At 39.1% G+C, this 20,640-nt stretch overlaps 1 protein-coding gene across 1 annotated transcript in view; it reads right to left on the bottom strand.

Annotated features, from left to right (window-relative positions):
- The window catches only part of mtbp (MDM2 binding protein), a 32,948-nt gene that overhangs the window by 6,165 nt on the left and 6,143 nt on the right, over window positions 1–20,640 (bottom strand). The window contains exons 8-20 of the mRNA XM_067602066.1: window positions 18,761–18,880; window positions 13,596–13,690; window positions 13,114–13,180; window positions 12,739–12,856; window positions 12,115–12,288; window positions 9,283–9,396; window positions 6,114–6,278; window positions 3,796–3,889; window positions 3,548–3,706; window positions 2,795–2,890; window positions 1,980–2,243; window positions 1,552–1,709; window positions 1,009–1,121 (exon numbers count right to left, since the gene is read on the bottom strand). Of these exons, the coding sequence (XP_067458167.1) occupies window positions 1,009–1,121; window positions 1,552–1,709; window positions 1,980–2,243; window positions 2,795–2,890; window positions 3,548–3,706; window positions 3,796–3,889; window positions 6,114–6,278; window positions 9,283–9,396; window positions 12,115–12,288; window positions 12,739–12,856; window positions 13,114–13,180; window positions 13,596–13,690; window positions 18,761–18,880 (1,737 nt within the window). The remainder of the gene's footprint in view (window positions 1–1,008; window positions 1,122–1,551; window positions 1,710–1,979; window positions 2,244–2,794; window positions 2,891–3,547; window positions 3,707–3,795; window positions 3,890–6,113; window positions 6,279–9,282; window positions 9,397–12,114; window positions 12,289–12,738; window positions 12,857–13,113; window positions 13,181–13,595; window positions 13,691–18,760; window positions 18,881–20,640) is intronic.

Below are 20,640 nucleotides of genomic sequence, written 5' to 3'. Positions count from 1 at the left end.
TGAATTATTGGAAGTTGTGACACAGTCGCATTAATGTTGGATAAGTTTAATAACCAAATTGAATATAGTTAGTCAAAAGGAAAACACACACTGCCTTTCAGACAAAGGACCAGGAGCATTTCACCGATTTTAGCACAAAGTAGCGAGCCTCCGCCCCAAAACATGCCACTGCCTACCAAACAGGCAAAACAGCTGGGACTATTGTCTTGCTTCTTCTCTCCTGTCTCTGGAGACACACGTCGTGTCTTGGAGTTTTCCCGCCATTTTATTTTTCTTTGTACTTTCTTTGTCTGTTACCATGTGGTCTCTTAAGTTTAAGTCTTAACTGGCATCTGTTTCTTTTCGCCCAGTTGTGCATAGGATTTTAACTTTAATGCAAGAAAGCTTGATTTTTAACATTCTTTCGTGCTTAGTAGCTTTGAAGTAGTTTTGCTCGGCCACCAAAGTTGTTTCTTTTATTTTGTTATTTATTTAGTTAGCTATTTAGTTATTTTGGTGAGGAAGTTTAGTCTTAGTTATTCAGAGCCCTAGCCACCACACTCAAGACGATGGACTCACAGAAACTCATTCAAGGACATAACCAACTTTTGCTGACTCAAAAAAAGGAGAGGTTAAAGGAGCTCTTATTACTGACATCAGCTTTTTTCTTTTACAGTATGTATAGAAGCATTTGTCCAAATGCTGTCCGTGAGCAAGTCTGCAGCTCTCCTTCTTTGTATGGAAGTATGAATGAAGCTTAAGTGTTCTCCATTCTTCCTGTAAACCTCTATGTGAAGGACAGCGTCCTTGAAATGCACAAACAGTTCTCTTTTGATGTGCTGGGATGAGGTCTTGCTTTTCAGGTGACGCTTCTTCTCATTATGTTGTTTCTATTTCACAATTCTTAAAAGCATGAACATGTTTTCAAAAGAGAAATTAATCATTATGTGTAAGGTAACAATACTAACTTATATGTTAAAAAAATAAAATAAAAAGCACACCATTCCTTGTAAACTATAACACACTCACCCTGTTGTGTTTCTGGGAGCGTGACTCCTTGGCAAGTTTGTCCTCTGTTTGTCCATGATGTGTCTTCTGTTGTTGGGATTTGGGTTTGTCAGCAGAGGAGACATTCACCAAACCTGGATAGTAATATCAGGAAAATCAGCCATAAAGCAATGCAACCATGGCAATGCAAATTCCATATTACTGGCATACTATGTCTGAACAGACGAACATTTAATATAAAATTAAAGAGATACATAAATAACAAAAAACAACAACATAATAAGTCAAGTTTTTATTACTAAAATTAACTCAGAAATAAAACAAATAAATACTAATAGTAAGAATAATAGAAGAAAAGTGGTCCCAATAGTGTGTGCTTGATTGACTCCTCGAATCTCCTGCTAGCTTTGTTTCACCTGTTAGGGTGGAGAAACTTTCAACTTCATCATTCTAGCTGGTACATGGAGGTTGTTCCTGTAATTCCCAGCACAGCCCCACCATGGCTCACACCCAGTGTAAAGCAGGAATTCAACTTCCATTTGAGGTTTGGTTGTTTTATTTTACCTGAGGTCGTCCGTCTTGCAGCCGAAGAGGAAATGGAGGAGGTGGAGGTGGACTGGGATCTGCTCGGCTGCTGCCGTAGAGACCTGATGGCAGGATGTGTCCCACTGCTGCCGCTACTCTGAGAACAGAGGGAGTCGCTGCTCTCTGACTTCACCAATCTGAATCATTCAGACAAACAGATAAGGACACGAACATGGCAAACATCACTTACACTACAATGATGACATTCCATGTGAAGCACAAACACAAGATCCACTCAGTTCACCGACACACCGATCCATCCATTCATGCAAATCAAAGGAGGAATTTTGAACATTTTTAAAATATTTGAAGTTAAAACTAATCTAATTTAAGCCCACTTGAAGCATCACTCAAAGTCATTTTGGACATTTGTGGAATGGACAAACAGTACAGTAAACCCATCATACCTTTTGCGAGGATAACCTCCAATAATGTCCGTGTCCCAGGATCTGCGTTTGAGTCGTGCTACGTCAGCATTCTGCAGAGTCTCTCCATCAGGTACACTTCCTGGTTCTGACATCACAGCAGGGGAGGGGGCGGGGCTGAGGGCAAAGGGGAGGGCACAGGGCTCCTTGGAGCAGGTGGTTTGGGTCTCATAGCGAATCAGACGGGACTGAAGCCGTACAAAGGCCTGATCCCGGTCCAAGGAGCGCTGGTTGTCAAGACAGAACCTAGATGAACAAATAAAACAATATGTAATTGAGTAATTGTAATAACAATAAATGAATAAGTCATGGAGACTATCTTGTAGTTACAGTCCAGGCTCCCACTGGCTGACTAAAGTCAAAACATGGAACCACCACCTCACTGAGAAACACACACAGAAGTATAAAATAATGATAATTATTTGTTTTATCAGCGAAGGGTCATTTGATTTCCATCTACTTTTTTTTTTACTGACAACACTTGTAAGTTTGGATAAAGTTTGTGTAGTTAATTACTCATGAAATTATTTTGTATATCAACACAAAAATTAAGGTTTTTCAAGAAATACTGTAACTATTGAGGGAAGCTGGTTCTCTCTTTTCCTACCTTTGATTCATTACTGTATACAGATAAAGAGACAGGGCAGAAGCAGTTTCCTACCCAAATGTAATTTTCAATACAATGGTATCAATATTTTTAGCTTTCTGTTAGTTTGTCATATTGTTAATCATGGTAAACTTTACTGCCGTTGGACCCTGAAAGTATCTGAATAGCTGTATAGTTTGTAGAAACTTACTCTATGCCGTGGTAATGGGAGGTTGAGGCCTTGCTGAAGGACATCTGGCTGAGTTTCCTGGGAGACAGGTCTGGTGACAACTGAAACACATTATTACTGGACAGAAAGAGAAATGTGGGATAACAGAAGGAGTAGGGGTGGCATATAGAAAAAGAGAAAGAGAGAGAGGAAGAAGAAACAAATACTTTGTTAAAGAAAATGTTATGTTTTGCTCATCAATTTAATGTTCTCTTCATTAAACAAAGAAATGAGATTTCACTAATTGACACAACACAGACTGAATTTGGCCTGACAGAATTTTTATTAGCACTAATTGATGAATGTTCTGCTGCAGAATAATGTTGTGTCCCCCCCCAACCCAATAATTTTCCTAGAAATGTAGTAAGCTCACTGAAGAAGGCTAATGATCACAATCAAATCCTCATTATGGGCTCATTAATTGTTTGCCATTCAGAACCATCTCGGAAAAAAACTCATAAAACTACAGATACTGTTTACCTGCCTACAGTATGTGTGTGTTCATGTGTAAATCCGGAAATGTACTAAATATCTTTCTGTACTAACTGAGGTCTGTCTGTAATCATGTTGACGTACTCAACAAGTGGCTGCCTCTCTCTATATAGTTTGTCTACTTATGTCTGCGATGTGAAGGCCATCTATATAGATTTAAAAGCTTCAATGCTCGCTATAGCCAGGCACTTACAATATGACGTCAATGCCCATTATGTAGCTAGGAAAGATGGCTGAACCTACCCTCTATTGACAGCCAGTAGTTGTAGCTCCCCGGTAGGCATGCCATCAGATGTGAAGTGTTTTAGAAATTCTTTGGCATCTAGTAGAGCAGAGGAGCCCTTCTGACTGTCTTTGGGACCCAGCAGGCTGTCACTGGAGCCTGGACCTAATAGACCAAACCTAGGACACAACAAATATACTGTAGATCAAATACATTACATTACTAATACATACTTGTCCAAACATTACTCCCAGTAAGTCTCATTTACCTCCTCTTCTGTCGTCTCTTCTGCAGGTTTTCTATATTGTGGAGGACGCTTCTCTCAGGCCAATCAGATGGCTGGTGGGAAATGGTCTGAGAACCTGTTATGAGAAAACAAAAAGGCTTAGTTTTTCCTCATCATTTAATGTGGAAATTTACTTCAAGATGGCGCCAGCATCTTTGTTTGCTTGCAATTCAGTGATTGAAAATATAAAAATAATAATGAACAATGTGTTTATTTTCTTCTCTACTTCAAAAACTGTATTGGTTGACTTCTAGATCTGAACAAAAATAGCCTTAATTGTGTATGTCAGGCTTCAGTCGTCTGATATGGACATGCCTAAATATTTTTTTAGGCTAGTTGTCCTGCAAACTGTGAACTCCATAACCCCCATTGCGGTATAACTGCAAGAGGAAACTGTTGCTACAACAGCATGTGATGGAGAAACTCGGCTTTGTGTTGTTTGGCATGGCTTGGCTCATGAGCTGGGGTGCTCAGTAGTTGATGCCATGAAAAAGATGGGAGTTATCAATCACTTTAAAATGATGATGAATGCCTCTTTACAGCACCTTAAACAGAAAAGGAATAGAGTTAAGCTCTGCTGAGAAAAATCAGTAGGACATTATATTTGTGGTATTGTATTTTAGAGCAGTGGAATAACTATGCAGAGCATTATAAGCATTTTAAAAAAGCAACAGCAGATCTCTGAAGCAAGAATAAATAAACAGACCCACAGTGCCCTCTTTATGAGAATACCCTGTAAGGTAGGCATAATGCACTATATGATGGATCACGAGAGTTATCGGAACTTTCACTTGAGCCGGGTCAACATGCTGAACTGTTGGCAAACGGGACCCTGAACAGATGAAATGTCAGCATCCGAGATATCAGCAGCTCTGCATTTTTCTTATGTTTGGGCAGAAAGATTGCATGTTATCTCAAGGAGGACAGAGCTGTGATAAACCTGGATACAGCTGGTTCAGTGATGAGATGACGGTGATTTGTGCAGAGCAATGGCCTGAGGTCGTAAGTGTGTTATATGAAGACAATGGAGCTCTCTTCCAGCGGTTCGACAGCCCACGCTAAGTCTCTCGCACCTTTAGGCGATACAGATATACAAATGCAAAAGACATTCCTGATGGATTGCAAAAGCTGTTTGTTTGCTGTAAATGACATTCCCATCACCAGAGCAGAGGGTGGCCATGGATTGTGGAAAAAAATTACCTTCTGTGAACCTTACAATGTCTGTCTATACATGTTTACACCATATCATCATGTCTGTTTTTGAAGCTAAATGCAAATTTTATAGAGCATGAAATAGGAAGGATATAAACATTTTGGACAATTAGACAAGTGTATGGTTTTGTTGGTAAAGGTTTTGTCTAAACTATTACACCTGCTGTGTTAATGTCTCCATCTAGTATAACAGATAATTACTCAATAAACATTATGAAAGTGGATGTTGTGCAGAGACACCAAAAATAATTGACAAATAATGCATTTACGACATAAACTGCTTGGCATGCAGGTCTATAAGCCCCGCAGCTGCATTTATAAAATCAGTGATGCCCTTACTGTTCACATTTAGCTCTAGCTGCAGGCTGAGACTTGTTTTATTGCTTACGATTTATTTGCATACTACAGTATTAGCTGCCATTGTTTCCTAACACTGTCATCCTGTGAACGTGCATAAAGTGAACACTGAACACAAGTTCTGTAGTACTGTATTTCTAGTTTCTATTGTACTTTTCACCCCCTGTACATCCTGGAATTGGTTGAATAATTTAATGTCAGTGAAGACACATAATTCCCATTTTTCAAGTACAATCAGTATCATGTATGCATTATTTATCATTTTGTCATTTACTCAGAGCTCATTTTATTCTAGGTGACCCCTTATTTAAAACACTATTGTGGTTTACAATACAGCTGCGACAATTATTCGCCAACTATTTTGATGATCCATTGATCATTTTGAGCTATTTTTAATGAACTGAGTATCTTTCTGTCAGTCAGGACAAAACGAGACAGTTGAGGTTGCACTTTGGGACATAGCGATCAACATTTTTCACCATTTTCTGATATTTTATAGACACTTTGTCACTTTGAAATTAGATTCATTCAATATTAAGTATTTGATATCACAGGAGGATGTCAGAACGAGGTAGTCGGTGTGTTCGTGTGCACATGTGTGTGGTAGGGTCTTTCATACAGGAAAAAGACTGAGCAGCCTGACAAATTTCCACTGTGTACGCATCTATCTTGGAATGGATGAGAAAATAGTGTTGTCTTGTTTCTGTCTTTTTCACAGGACCCTACTGTACCTGAGTTCTTGGTGGCCGAGCTCTCCTGGTCGTGAGTCAGACAGGGGGCGGCGGAGGGCAGAGTAGAGTCAATCATCTTCAAATACTGCTCCCTGGCCAGACTCAGAATGACCTTTAAGTCATTGACAGGTATTGAGATTGAGGATGATGCTTCTTCTTTCTGTCCTGGATACACAAACAGATACTGGTTTTCATTTTGGGAACAGTTTAGATTTAGTTTACGGCTCACTGGTAAACTTGCAACTGGTGGTCCATGTTCCTGTTAAATAATGAGTGGATCGATGGTTGATTCTCCTCCAGAAGCTAGGTGTACTCCTTTAATCAGTTTTATTTCAAAGCTGCCCTGGGTAATTATACATGTCGGTAGAATCACATAACAGCAATACAATGGCTGCGCAATATGGCAGATATTTACCAAAACCCAAGGGTCAAAGGTTGGCAAATGAAATTACAAGTGGACATTTTGCTTTGTTTCTACATAAAAAGGAAAAATTTGGCCAAACAGTTTAACCTAAATTAGCTTCACTAAATGGAAACTTCATTAGTGTCACAGTAAATATGTCTGTAAAACTGCATTTTAGTCAAGAAAAAGTTATTAATTTTTTTATTTCAAGTTCATCATATGTAAGATAAGTTGAGTTGTAAAATACACTAGATCTTGAGCATTCTTAACACTGTCAACAAAATGTGCAGTGTGACGTGGGTGTGATGGGGCAATGAAAAAAAAAGCTTAATATTACACTGAGAGAGAGATATCCAGAGAAAATTGATGAGGTCTTTGGCACTCATCAGCTTGCATACTTATCACACACATGCAGAGAGAGAGTGATGATAGCCCAGAAGACAAAAAGACAGACCTATGATTGCACACGCACACACACACACACACACACACACACACACACACACACACACACACACACACACACACACACACACACACGCGCGCGCGCGCGCACATACACACGCACACACCACATAATCTGGAAAACTTGTTCAGTACTTCTAACCTTTGCAAGTTATAAGGACTTGCCTTTTCCCAATTTAATGCCAAGTCAGAATACATTGCAATAATTTTCAGTTGGGCCTGTGGTCTGTCAGGACTGTTCATTCTGTTCACAGCCTTTTCAAAGAATAGCCCTATTGCTTTTCCTCAAGTCTGAAGAATTTCTCTCCACTTTCTTTAATCTGGCTCCACTCCACTGGCGTTTCACTATCTTTGCCAGCCAAGGGGACATTATGTGTCTCTGTAAAATAATGATATTTCAACAGAGTCTTTCTATGCACCAGCCTGTCCTGAGGGCTAAAGAGAGCCGAGAATTCAAACTGATGACAGTTCAGTAGGCGTCGAGCGACCACTGATTTTGTCCATTTGGCTTTTACTGAGGTGTATATGCACATGGTAAAGAGTAACTGAATTTATTTTAACAGTCAATGCTGAGGACTCCTGACAAATTTCACGCAGTTTTATGTATTATTTGTTATATTAACTATGAGTAACAGCATTAAAACAGACGTATGTATGTATAGTCAGTAGGGGTGTGGATCTTTGAGAATCTCACTATTCAATTCCAATCTCGATTCAAAACTGATTCTCGACTGAATGAAAAGAAAAGGGGCACAATTTTCAGTCTCTTGCTCCAGTATACTGTGCACCAAACGTTTCACTGGTGTCCTTATTCCACTGAAATACAATATGAAACATAACTGGCAGATAAGATAAATGGTCTGCAGCCTTTTTATTTTAAAAAGTTAACTGTAGTAATTAATTCATTAATTTGAAAGCATCTTACAGTCTCCTGCCTGTATGAGAATAACAGAATGAAGGGAGACGGAGTGCTCTGCTGTGATTTAATGTCATGTCTCCAGCAGTGGAGAGCAGCCTCCCTGCTGTACTGTTAGCTCTGGGGAAAGACATCATTGTCCAAGACGCTGAGCAGGCGCAGGGTTTTTGAGGTGAAACAGACTGAGCACCGAGTTATTTTCTTCACCTCAGAGTTTTAAGTTGTTTAATGCTCAGTTTAGTCTCTGAGTGATGGCATAGAAAGTTAACAAACTTTGCAAACGTTCATCTTGCAAAGGTAATCATTTAGTCATTAAATCCAAAAATGCTTGCAACATCACGTTATGTTGACGGAATGAAAAAGGTGCAACTGTCTTCATGGTTTGGGGCCAAAATACACCAAATAATTTGTAATGGATGGTGTGAAAACACATCCCTCATTGCTTCGTTTTATTGTACATCTCTTCAAAAACAGGTAACAAAAACAACAAAATGCTATACAAAATGAAAAATATTTTGTTATTGCATGTAAAATGTTGTCATTTAAATTAATAAAGTCAGACAAATACTGTGCCGTTGTGCTGTACGTACTAACTGTTAGAGGTGCAGACGTGGACTCTGCATTGATTTACAATTGTCAAAAATCTATTTTCTAAATGTTTGGTGTATTTGATCCTCAAACCGTGACAATCAATTTAATATTAGGCCATGGTTTGTACATGAAGATGATGAGATGGTGAGAAAGAGCTAATTACAGAGGAGTGCGATGCACATTTATGCCAGCAGCCATCTCAAGGGTCAGGAAAAGGTTAGCTACAGTGCATGAGGCCAACACATCCCTCTCAAATAATCTCCATTATTCTGTATAAATGACTGCTGAACCTCTGGCTGGCCCTGCAGTGGGCTGCTCCCACAGGTTTGTGTGTGCTCCTATCTTCAAGTCAACATCAAGTGAAAAATACCTTTTTATAAAAAATGTCAAAGTTCCTAACAATACGGCACACAGCAGGGATTAGACTGGTAAAAAATTCACATAAACCTGTGAGAAATCCGTTCTAATAAAAGCTCCAAATCCTTACACTCCTCTACTATTCTGTGAGAGGTCGCTTTCCCATTCTGCTTGGGTGCAAAATATTTTGATTGACATATCTTAGTGAACTAAAGGTGATGTGCTAAGGGCATGTCTTTGTCATTATCATACATTAGCATGCAAGCAATTAATAAAAGCACAATGGTATCTCCGAAATACAACAAAATCACGATGAAATCAGTTCAGATACTACAGCGTGCAACCATTTGTTGCAGTAGTGCTCAACATGTGCTCTGATCTATATGTATTCTGAGATAGTTCTTCCATCTCACAAGCTCTTTAAATCCAGCACTTACTGAGATATTCTTTGAGTACCAGTGTCTGGACTTGGGTCACCTTCATCTCTCTCTTCAGCAGGCTGTCTCCTTGGAGACAGGGCAGGGAGCGAAGGATGTTGCCTATAGCTCCTCCTGGTTGGAGAGAGAGAAGTAGAGAATGAAAGAAAAAGAGGACAGAGAAGGTGATTTGCAAACCAACTCAACTGTGAATTGTCTGGGATGAACCTTGTAGAACATTTAGACGTTTCTCCAGTGGGGTCAGAGATTATGCAACATTTGACAGTGGGGTACAAGTAGATAAGGCTTCATTTTAAGGTGTCATGAAGTAGTAGGATTAGCAAACACTAACAAAAGTTAGTGCTCCAATCCTTGTCAAACATATAGTTGATGAGTTGATAAAAATGTTATCCCTTTGCTGCTAAAAAAAAAAGTTTCTGTCCAGGTGCAACAACCCTCGAGTGTGTATTTTAAGACTTTCATTTTAAATGAAAACTCTGCTGTGTCATTGCAGCAGTTAAGGCACCTTTTATAGTGTTGCTCTGCATTTAAAAACATATTTTAAAGATGTATCCTGAAGGTTGCATAAAATGTTAACAGCAGCGGGAACTCAAGAGAAAACACTACAGTAGGTCTTCTGAATATGATATAAAGCCCAACAACCAACAAGAATGTTCATCAGAAAAGAGCCTTTTAGTTCAGGGAACAAAACAAAACAAACACTCCCTCAGGTTCTTGTCCATCGCCCATCCATCAATACATGCACCTTTAACTCCTCATTCTCTCTTTGTCTTGTTTTCTTTACATAAGTGTTCTTAAAGTACTTTAGCCACAAAGATGAAGAAATTCTTAACAGAACATATTAACTTGCCTGAAAAGAGTATTCACAACAGTACTATGACAGAGGAGGATGGTCGATGGTGTAGAATACTATCAGTTTTTGTAGCACAGGCCAGCGCTCGATATTAAGGATGTCCCGTTGTCCCGGGACAAAGATATGGTGTCTGGGACAATTCTGGGACATCAGAGAAACTTATGATTAAAAATGAAATTATTACATTTATACATCGTGGAATATTTATAATTCTAATTGTCAAGTGTTCAAATTCAAAAAATGAGCTCCACGCTATGTCACATGAGCGCTTACACACACAAAATCAATTATTGGGCCTTTCTCAATACCAAGTACGCCAAGTTTGGACTTCCAGACATGCTAGTTCGGACTTGGCACGTTTGACTCAGGAATACAAACTTCTGAGGACGAGAGAATGCAGTACAATCATTCTGCAACTGGAATAGCAGCGTATTTGTTGACAGCAGCAGCTCAGTTTCAACACAACTACCTGACTGTACTGTGACAAAATAATCTCAACTTAAAGCTCCACTAACTTTTTTTCCCCCATTACAAAAATAACCTCATTGACACAAAGATGCAGTAAATGATGTTATTCAGTCTGTAATGTAGCTATAATAAAAATCCTGACTGTTATGTAGCTTAATAAAAGAAAGCAGAATTTAATATAGACTGATCTGTTCATTTTAATACATTATACAATATATTTATTGAAATGTGGTGATATCTGTACATACAGAGCCCCAGAGGCAGCGCTGTTGTTCTGTCCAGTGGAAACATGAAGCTTCACTTTACATTCAGACAAACTAACGAGGCGGCTACAGCTGTTAGATTTCATCTGCAGGGCCAACATTTATCTTCCAAAAGGAATTATATCATATATCAAAATGCTACAAAGACATTAGAGCCAGCTGTGAATCACCATAGAGCTGCACAAATCATTTCATCAGATCATGTTCTCCCTGAGATGACGACAGATGTTGAACAGCCTATCAACTCAGGACTCAGGCTGCTAGCGGCTGAGATGAGCGGCTGGTCTCACCCGGCCAGCGGCTCCTCACATCACATCCGAATATGTTGGAGCGAATTTACAAATAAGCGTTATTTGGATAAACTGATGACATATTGAGAATCTAAGTGGATACCTGAAAAAATATTAAAACTTAATAAATTGACATATTAACAGTCCTTCAGTGAAAATTACAACAATCTTGATGGTTTGGGGAGGGGGCAGCAGTAAGGAGATAATAATTGGAATAATGTACTTATGAACTCAAAACAAATTGAACTGAATGTTAAACTATGAAGCTATCATGGTGTAAGTGTTTACTATGTGATGTGTATGTAAATTTCCATTGCCGTATACCAATCAGCAACAGGTTTGCATTTGCAGGGAACAACTAGCAGAACATAAATGGTGGACCAGAGTCCATGAAGTGATGAGAGTTACTGAAACAAAGTTATTAAACTATATTTATTATGTAGAGTGAAAAAAAAGAACTTTGATTTGGGACAACGGCTGGGACAGTTGAAAGAAGAATTCGAGACAGCTGTGGGATACTGAGGAAAAAAAAGTTAATTTCGAGCCCTGACACAGGCTAGCCTGATGAATAATGACAGGCACTCAACAGAACACTTCTGTCAATGAAGCCAGAGGGGCTTCTACTCCAATCAAGCTGAGGAGCTGAGCTTTAAGAGAGCAGGACACTAGCAGGCTGACAAGGAATGACTGCTGGACATTTTTAAACCTCCAAATGTTGATAAAATACTCGAATAGTCTTGAAACTTGATACAAGCACAACGTCGGGGAAAAATGCTTTTCTTGTTTCTAGTCATAATCTGTCTCTTTCTTGCACTTTCTCACACAAGCCAAATGCACTCAAGCGTTCAGTAAAAATCAAAGTGACACCGCAAAACATTCACATTGACAGAGACACACACACAGAAATACACACACACACACACACACACTCCTCAATGAACCCGACAAAACAATATACCTGATGATAACAGAGACTTCTCTCCCAGCAAACCGGAGACTGTTGCCATGGCAGCCGCTCCGTTAATTTGACTGTCTGAGTGCAACATCCTGACCCGGCAAGCTCGAGCGTCGTCTGAGCCCTGGACCAAGAGGAAGTAGTGAGCGCTCTCGCCTTTGACCTCTACATCAGGCACTGCAGGATAAGACAGGAGGGAGAGATTATATTCATAACAGAAACATATTGCTCTGGCTGGTTGTGTTATCTCCCCCATGGTTACTATCCTATGTTGCCCTTTATTATATTTATTTCACGTTTCATATTATAACAATTTCATCCACACAGTCTCTTTAATATAGTATACACTTAACCCCCGCTGTCCAATACTTATTTTTCTCCTTTACTTTTTGCTGCAGCATCAAGGGTACGGTTATATCAGTTGTACCTTCTTTTATAATTCTTTTTCCAGCAGTGTTTTCCAAATGAATTCACTCCCTCTTCCGAGTCTGCTCCCCCTACGGAAAGCTTTATTGTCTATATCAATGCAGTTATAGTTACCAATGTATTTCCCCATGGAAGATGATATGACTCATCGTTGTTGTTGCTGAAGAGTCATCGGTTTAACGAGGTAATGCAAGGACTTACCAGGTAAGGACTTCGGTCTCCTGCCTAGAGACTCTCTCCAGCGCTGGGAGCTGAGCTGGCTGGCAGAGGGCTGGGCGATGGGGGTGATTATACAGGACAGGCTGAACAACGCTCCAACCTGAAGATAAACACACAAACACAGAAATTAAATACATACAGTGCATTAACACACACACACTCACAATCCCTCTATTCATCTAAATGAAATCTCACTGAATCTTCCAAACAAGCTCTTTATGTACATTGAGTTTTAGAGTGAACTTACTAATGTAATTTCAAAAGCAATAAGTTTATGTATTTTACTTCACTGGAAATTATAACTTTCTAGTGCTTTTCTCATTTGAACTGATAAGAATCCAGCTTTGAGACAGATACCTTTCCACGCAGTGACCTCAGCTGGTCCAGCAGAAGTTTAGCTTTCACTGACTTCCCGGACAGACCTCTGTTGGTTGGTGGTGAAGGAACAATACAATATTAAGGTGGTGAAGCACCGTTTGACACCTGAAAATTCCCAAACATCTGCAAGTAAATGCCGCAATTCATTAAAATCTATGTGTAGGGATAAAGAATCAAGAACAAGTCCAGAATCTATGATTACGCAAAGATGTTTCCTACGTCACTGAAAAGTGACGTGTCTCAGATTTAAAGGTGAGCACAGGGAAACTTTTCCTCTTCAGGAGACAAATGTGAAAACAGCATTTTAGTGTCAAACTCTGCAAATACTGTATGTCATTCTGCAAAGTGAAGCTAAAACATCCAAATGGAGGTATCAACAACCAAAACACATTTCTGAGCAGAGGGAGACTTTAAGTTCCAAGTAATATACAAACACACAGAAACATCATGAATGAGGATACAGCTCAAACTGGGTGCTGGACATCAGGAAACCGGGCAGGTCGGAAAGAGTAATCAACTGAACCAAGTCTAAAACTGGTGCGTAGTAATGGAAGACCTGCAAACAAAGAGCAGACAGAGACAGGGTGAGGGTGGAGTGAAAGAGGGAGAGAAAAAAAGACGAGAGAAAAGAGAGTTTCAAGTAAACACAGGAAGGTGGGGAGAAAAAAACAGTTGTGGTTAGCACACAAACCCCACTAGAACTGATTTTTAAAAAACAAACAAAGTGGCTGGTGAGGCAACAGATTCAGGAGTCAAAGATCATCCATCAGCTGGAGGACTGAGGTTCAAGTCCCCATGCTGGCAGGTATGCACACAAATGAAGTGTCCTTAAGCAAGACACTGAACCTTAACCAGTTCAAAGGGGAAATTATGTAACTGACTCTGAAATGTGATCTTCCTGGGATCCAAATTTGGATTTGGACTTCCAATGGCAATGTCAGCCAAAATGACATTTTGGTACATCCAGATGTGTTATGTTATGTGTGAGGAAAGGAAGAGGAGGAAGAGGAGGGAGACAGAAAGCAAAAAAAGACAGAGAGAGAAGGAGCGCAGACAGACTCACTCTGTGACTGTATAATTTTGAGGTGACAATGAAAAAAAAATTGCCCCCCATGACAGCTGCTCATCCAGATCAGAGTTGAAACAATTAGTTGATGATTCATTTTCTGTTCATTGTTATGAATTTGCTTAATTATAAGTATATATCAAATATGATAAAAGGAAAAATGTAATTGTTCTAGCCTTTCAAATTTGAGGATTTGCTGCTTTTCTGCGTTTCCTCTCTTTGTAAATTAAAATCTGTTTTAGTCTGTTTTATTCTATTAGTCAGACAAAACAAGCTTTTTGAAGATACCTCTGGAAACATGTCATGTGATGGCAGTTTTGACATTTTTTTGAAATGTTAAAAGCATAAACTATAACAAAAATAATTGACAGAAAAATCAATAATGAAAATAATCACCTCCATACAAAACATCTTCTGGTTTCTTTGAGGAACTCAGAGTTAGGTACCAAACACACTCTGGCTCACATTTTTAAAAGGGCCTACATTTCAACAGTCCACAGTTGTCCTACTTATCTAATGAGCTCATTATGTTATGAGGAAATAAATAAAATATAAATCATTTGTCACGTTCAAAAAAAAAAACAGATCATTTGCATATAGGAGAAATTACAAGAATAGTGAGGAAAGCCTGAAATCCTGGTCTCATAATTTATTGATCTGGAACAAAAATGAAGTGTCGGCCTCTTCCTGACTGACTCGTATGGATTTAGAGTAGATGAAGATTTTAATGATTGTGGGTCAAATTCCTGGTTTTGCTAGCAAGTTGGGAAAAGTCTATTAATTCCTCGTCCAATCAGTTGAAGAGAATAATCCAGTGAACTAAAGAGATGAGCCAAACAGATCATTAAGACCTCCAAGATCTAATTCAGTTCAATTGATTGGACAGTACAGTGGCCTTCATTCAAACTTCTTTTAAACAAATTAATGGTTACCAACTTGTATTTTCAGTAGCACTAGTAACAACTTTGTATGGTTACTTTCAGAGTCCCCCTCTTCGAGAGTCTATAAATATTAAATGACATGCAATTTCTTTAAATTTATCTGAATAATGTTGTCCTCATTACTCACAACCACTTGAAATCATCATTTAATGGTTTAAAATGGCATTCATAACCTAAAATAATAAGCGTGTTGTACCATGGCTGATCCAACATGTCATTTCTGATTACGATCATCCATTACGTTTACATAAATTGCTGTAATCTTGTCCCATGTACTTCCCCTGTGAAAAGCTGCGCAGTGCGGACCAGTAATTGCTGGCTATTGTCTACTATATTTAATACTTACCTGCAGGTTCTTCCTAATGTACTGTAGATTTCATAAACGTCACACTGAACAAACACAAAGTGGCCTTCCTGCCCACTGAGGCTGAGCACATGTGTGTTTGTAATTATCACGTCATTTACTTCTGACAGTGAGGACGTCTAACAGTTTTTGTCTGAGCAGAGTTTAGATATGCGTGTGTGTGTACGTCATTATATAGTCACTTATCCCAGCAGTGTGGAGATGTGATAGTGTTGTTGTCCTCTGAGTTGTTTTTTTTAATGTGTGCCAAGACAATCACCACCATCTGCTTCTCTGTACAAGGGATCTGATGAGATCACACACATACACACTCACACTCTCCATAGCGCAAGTGAGTATCACATACACACAAACACAACTTAACTACAGAACTTTGCTACGTTACCTGAATAATGAGCACACACAACAACACAAACTCATACTATCTGTACCCAGACACAAACTCACAGAGCAGAAAATGGCTGAGATTGTGGAAAATTGTCGATTTCTTTAATGTGTATTGCAGACATCCTTTTAGCCAAATGTCTTCAATGCTGATGTTATTAAAGCTAATAAACCTCTTGTGTGTTTCTGTGTGTGTGTGTATGTTTTTCACTAACATTATCTTGTTCAATATTGCTATTAAATGCAATATAATGTTAATAATAAGTGTCATTCAATTATGGTTGTAGTTACTGATAAGGTGGCGGTTTGATCATAAACATAGAAGCCAAAGCAGATAATTACTGGTAACTACTTGGTTTGGTGTGAACATTATATGTGACATGTGAAATCGAGCCTCTTCAAAGAAACTGAAGCATGAAACCACTGCTGGCAATGATAACATGCTCATGTTTGGAAATGGTAAGTATACTGTTAACTATATTCACCATCTTGGATTAGCAAATGTTAGCATGCTAACATTTGCTAATTAGCACTAAACACAAAGCACAGTTGAGGTGGATGGGAACGTCATTGGTCCTAAGCCGAAGTACTGGACAAATTATTATTGTGATCTGATGATGGCACTAGATGAAAAACTCATCATTCATCAAGTGATAACAATTCTTTCTTAGAGGACCCTGATTTTTTTCAGCCCCATCCGTGATGGTTACAAAAAGCCAAAAGTTCCCCAGTCTCAGCTTCACCAACGTAATGATTTGCTACTTTTCTTGGTTTTACTATATCATTGTAAACTGAATATCTTTGGGTTTTGGACTGTTGGTCGGACAAAACAAGACACATGAAGACGTCAACTTGGACTTTGGAGAACTGGGATAGATATTCATCACTATTTTCTGATATTTTATAGACCAAACAATTAATCGAGAAAATAACTGGCGGATTTAACAAAAATACATTTGAAGCACTACAGTCGCTAAGCACCAAGTCACATAATATCACAGTTCAGTGATCCCTGATTTAAATTAAAATTAAGACAAAGAAGAAAAGCTTGATGGGGTAGTTTTGATAGAAGGTTATATGAGTTACTCACTTGCAGTGTTGTTGACACACACTGTGTGAAAATCTGAACAATTCTGCTGAAATATGTGGAATCTGATTCTGACACAAAAGAGAAAAGCTGATAATTGAACAGTGATAGATGTGAATAAAAAACGAAGGTGAGGTTTTCCTTAAAAAGTACATGAACTCTGAAAAAACTGACAGACAAAAGATGAGTGCAAACTGCAGGAAGTAACATATGATTGAAGCCTGCAGATTTCCCACAATTGAACACCTTTGGCGTTGGCCTTCTTTGGTAAATTTATATTCTAATGCTGTTTTCTGGATGTGAGGTCATCAGTAGTACAAAAGGTCGACACTCATTTGGCAGATAAAGTACATTTCTGATGATTCTTTTGTCACAGGTTCCTCAGTGTGAACCTTATGAACCTCGTCTCTTCTAGCCACCAGAAATCATTAGGAGATTGGATTGTGTGCAGCTCATTCAACTCTTACACTACGAGGAAAGATGTGGGAAGTACGAGGGTTAAAGGAACAGTTCGCTCCTAAATGAAAACTCACTCATTATCTTCTCAACTTCCTGTCAGTCAAACCTTCCCTGAAGTTTGTGGAAACACAGAAAAACACAGACGTGATTTCATCATAGTCTAGTTGAAAGCATCAGAAATTCAAAAAAAAAAAAAAAAAAAAATTCCTCACTGACATTTTGGATCAAGTACAGGCCCTGCAGCTCTCTGGCAAAAGACTCTGCTTGCTACTGTGGGCCAACTGCTGGCCCGTTAGAGAACAAAGCTTCATCAGAGAGGAAGATAGAAAAAATAATGAGGTGAACATTGGTCTTTCGAAACCACAATGCAATTGTTTGGCAACAAAACACATTAAATTGGGAGCTTGGGGTGTTTGGAAGAGTTAAATGAGATGCAGCTATGACATAGCCTCGTACCAGACTACTGAATCATCGCCCACATCTCAGATTTCTTCAGTGATTCAATTAGCCGAGGCCTTTTGATGGCGGCTTCCCTCAGCTGGAGAAACATTCAACCAATCAGAGCTTGGTAGGCAGGGTTAAAGTGGCAATCTCGAAGAGTTCTGAAGATTTTAATTTAAATAAATGTCTGTTAAGTTACTATCTATCGCCGCATGAGGTAACACAATGGTGACTGAGTCTATGACCCACTGATGAAAGCCTTTGCATTTGCAGTATTATCAAAGAGTATGATTATTACGAACCGAGTGTCGGCGGCAACTTTCCAGCCATGCATTCCAATCAGCGGCGCTAACGCAACAGACTCCCTCTTCATTTGCTTGTGTATGAAGCTGCTTATTTTTTTTTAAAGTTTAATGGCTTTTTACTCGCAAAGCTTTAATGCACGAACAGTAACTGTCTCCCCTGTGCTGCAATAAAACGAGTGCACATAAATTAGGTAAATAACATAAATAAACAGTCTCTGTTGCGTTTAATGTTATTCACGCAAAAAAACAACGCACCTACAATTACCGCTTATCGCCAAATGGTGCCACCAAAGAGAACGAAACTGAGATCTTCGAGATTGCCCCTTTAATAATAGAGAAAGAAAGTGGCCAGAAAAATGGGAACAAACGTGAATGAGACCGATGCACCTGTACAGGTTGTTGTAAGTCAATGAAAAGAAAGAACAACTCTTAAATCTGCATATTTCTTTGATCATCATGAAAAATGCAACAACAACAGCAGCTATCACGTCATCCAAAGATAACGTTGGCAGGAAGGATACGTCACTTACTACTTATTGGTCATAACTCGTCACTTACTACTTATTGGTCATAACTCACCTCAGAATGTAGTTTGTGGTCTGTTGTTGTTGTGTGGATATCTCGCAAGAGACTGGACCCTGATATTTGATGCACTGGAGAGCGCAGAGAAAAGCCATCGAAACGTAGCTCTGACACATACTGAGGCAAACACACACAGAGGAGAGAAAAAAAAAGGTCAGAGACTGTACCTGTAAGTGCTCTTATGCTTTTGATTCAATCACACACACAATCTCTCTCAGTCAAAACTAGTGCCATCAAGTGTTTGCTCTCAAATTAAGCCACAAAAATAGTCATGATACAACACACACATAGTTGTTATGTATTATACAGCAGTAAAGTGGTGATGGTTGTTGTCAAGACAGGCTTTTATTCCTTTGGGAATTCTCCTTTGTTCCGACACTCCCCGACTGTGAAGCTTTTACTGACTGTCTGCTGGAGCCCACCAACTTCTGAAGGCAGTAACTTACAAAAAGGTCACTTAACTGAAGGAGAAGCTGCATGCTTTCCTCAGCATACTCAGAGATGACTGGGGGAAACTTTATTCAAGCGTGCAATAGCGTAGCCAGTCGGCTGGGATATGAGTTCAGCTGTTTTATTATAGCCTAACTCAAGGTTTCCCTTATATGCTTTCAACGCTAAATGAAGGCACTGCTGAAATGTCACACTGTACATAATAATCACGACAAATGCAAACCACTCCACTTTCTCCGCTTCGAGCAACTGACTGGAGCTAGTGGTGATTAAATGGGAATTGGTGTCATTTCAGGTCACGCTGCAGCCTCTCCTCTCTGTCCTCCCCTCTGCTCTCTGTGTCAGTGTTTGACCGAGAGTGGGGCTAAGTTCCTACACACACACACACACACACACACACACAGCAGAGCAGAGCAGAGCAGAGCAGAGAGGCCACAGTGGAACAGTGACAGTGAAAGAGTTGACGACAGTTACACTCAATTAAACTTTCATGAGTAAAAGCCAAGAAAAGCTGTCTGAATGTAGCCCAACTGTTTATCTTAGTTTGCCACATATCTTAAAATTTGGCAAATTCTTGTAAACTAAGCTCCTGGCTGAGACGCAGTCCCCCGTCCCAATCCATCATCTGCAGTGAATCCAAATCAACAGAGGACAGGATAAATGACTGATAGTGACTAGAGGTGTGCCGTATCATATCGTTTACGATAATATGAGTGTAATCTTTATTATGATGATGGAAATATTCTGACCTGTTGACTTAATGATGTCATACCGTTACACACAGCAACAACAAGCATGACTGAAAGCAAAAGTAACATTGCTACCGGCTCCACGGCAGAGGGGTTAGATCCAAAAAAGGGAACAACTCCAGTGGTGTGGAAGTGGTTTGGTTACAAAAGATCAGAAGTGCAAGAAAACCGTAACAACAAAAAGGGGCAATACAACGAACTTATTTCACCACCTTAAGCAGAAGCACCCAGTTGGGTAGTAGTTTCTCATGTCATGAATTATTTAAGAATAGCTTCAGTTAGAAAATTCAACCAAGAAAAAAATTAATTTTGAGGGCATTTACAAGTGTACTATGTCATTATCTTTTGGTACTTTTGGTATAATGGCCATAGAATTTGGATACTATTGGATTGAAATTGTTCACAAATGTTTGACAAAACTTGGATCTAACTAAAAACGTTGGCCCATATATTGCTTTTGCTATAGAAACTGATCAACTTTATAGCCTCAAAAACTGTCATCAATCAAAAAGCAAGGCTATATCTTTAAAAAGTTGACATTTAAGAAATAGCAGCAGTGAGTAAACAACCTATCTCTGTGTGATTTTGAGTCCATTTGTCCTTATTTGACATTTTCTACAGTGAACATCAAGATGTTAACTTTTGGCATTTTTCAAGACAAGCTGAGAATTAGAATTA

The sequence above is a fragment of the Thunnus thynnus genome, chromosome 10, assembly GCF_963924715.1.
Source record: "Thunnus thynnus chromosome 10, fThuThy2.1, whole genome shotgun sequence".
In the NCBI taxonomy this organism is placed as follows: Eukaryota; Metazoa; Chordata; class Actinopteri; order Scombriformes; family Scombridae; genus Thunnus; species Thunnus thynnus.
Note: the sequence above shows the minus strand (reverse complement) of the source record. Positions and strands in the feature narration are given on the sequence as shown.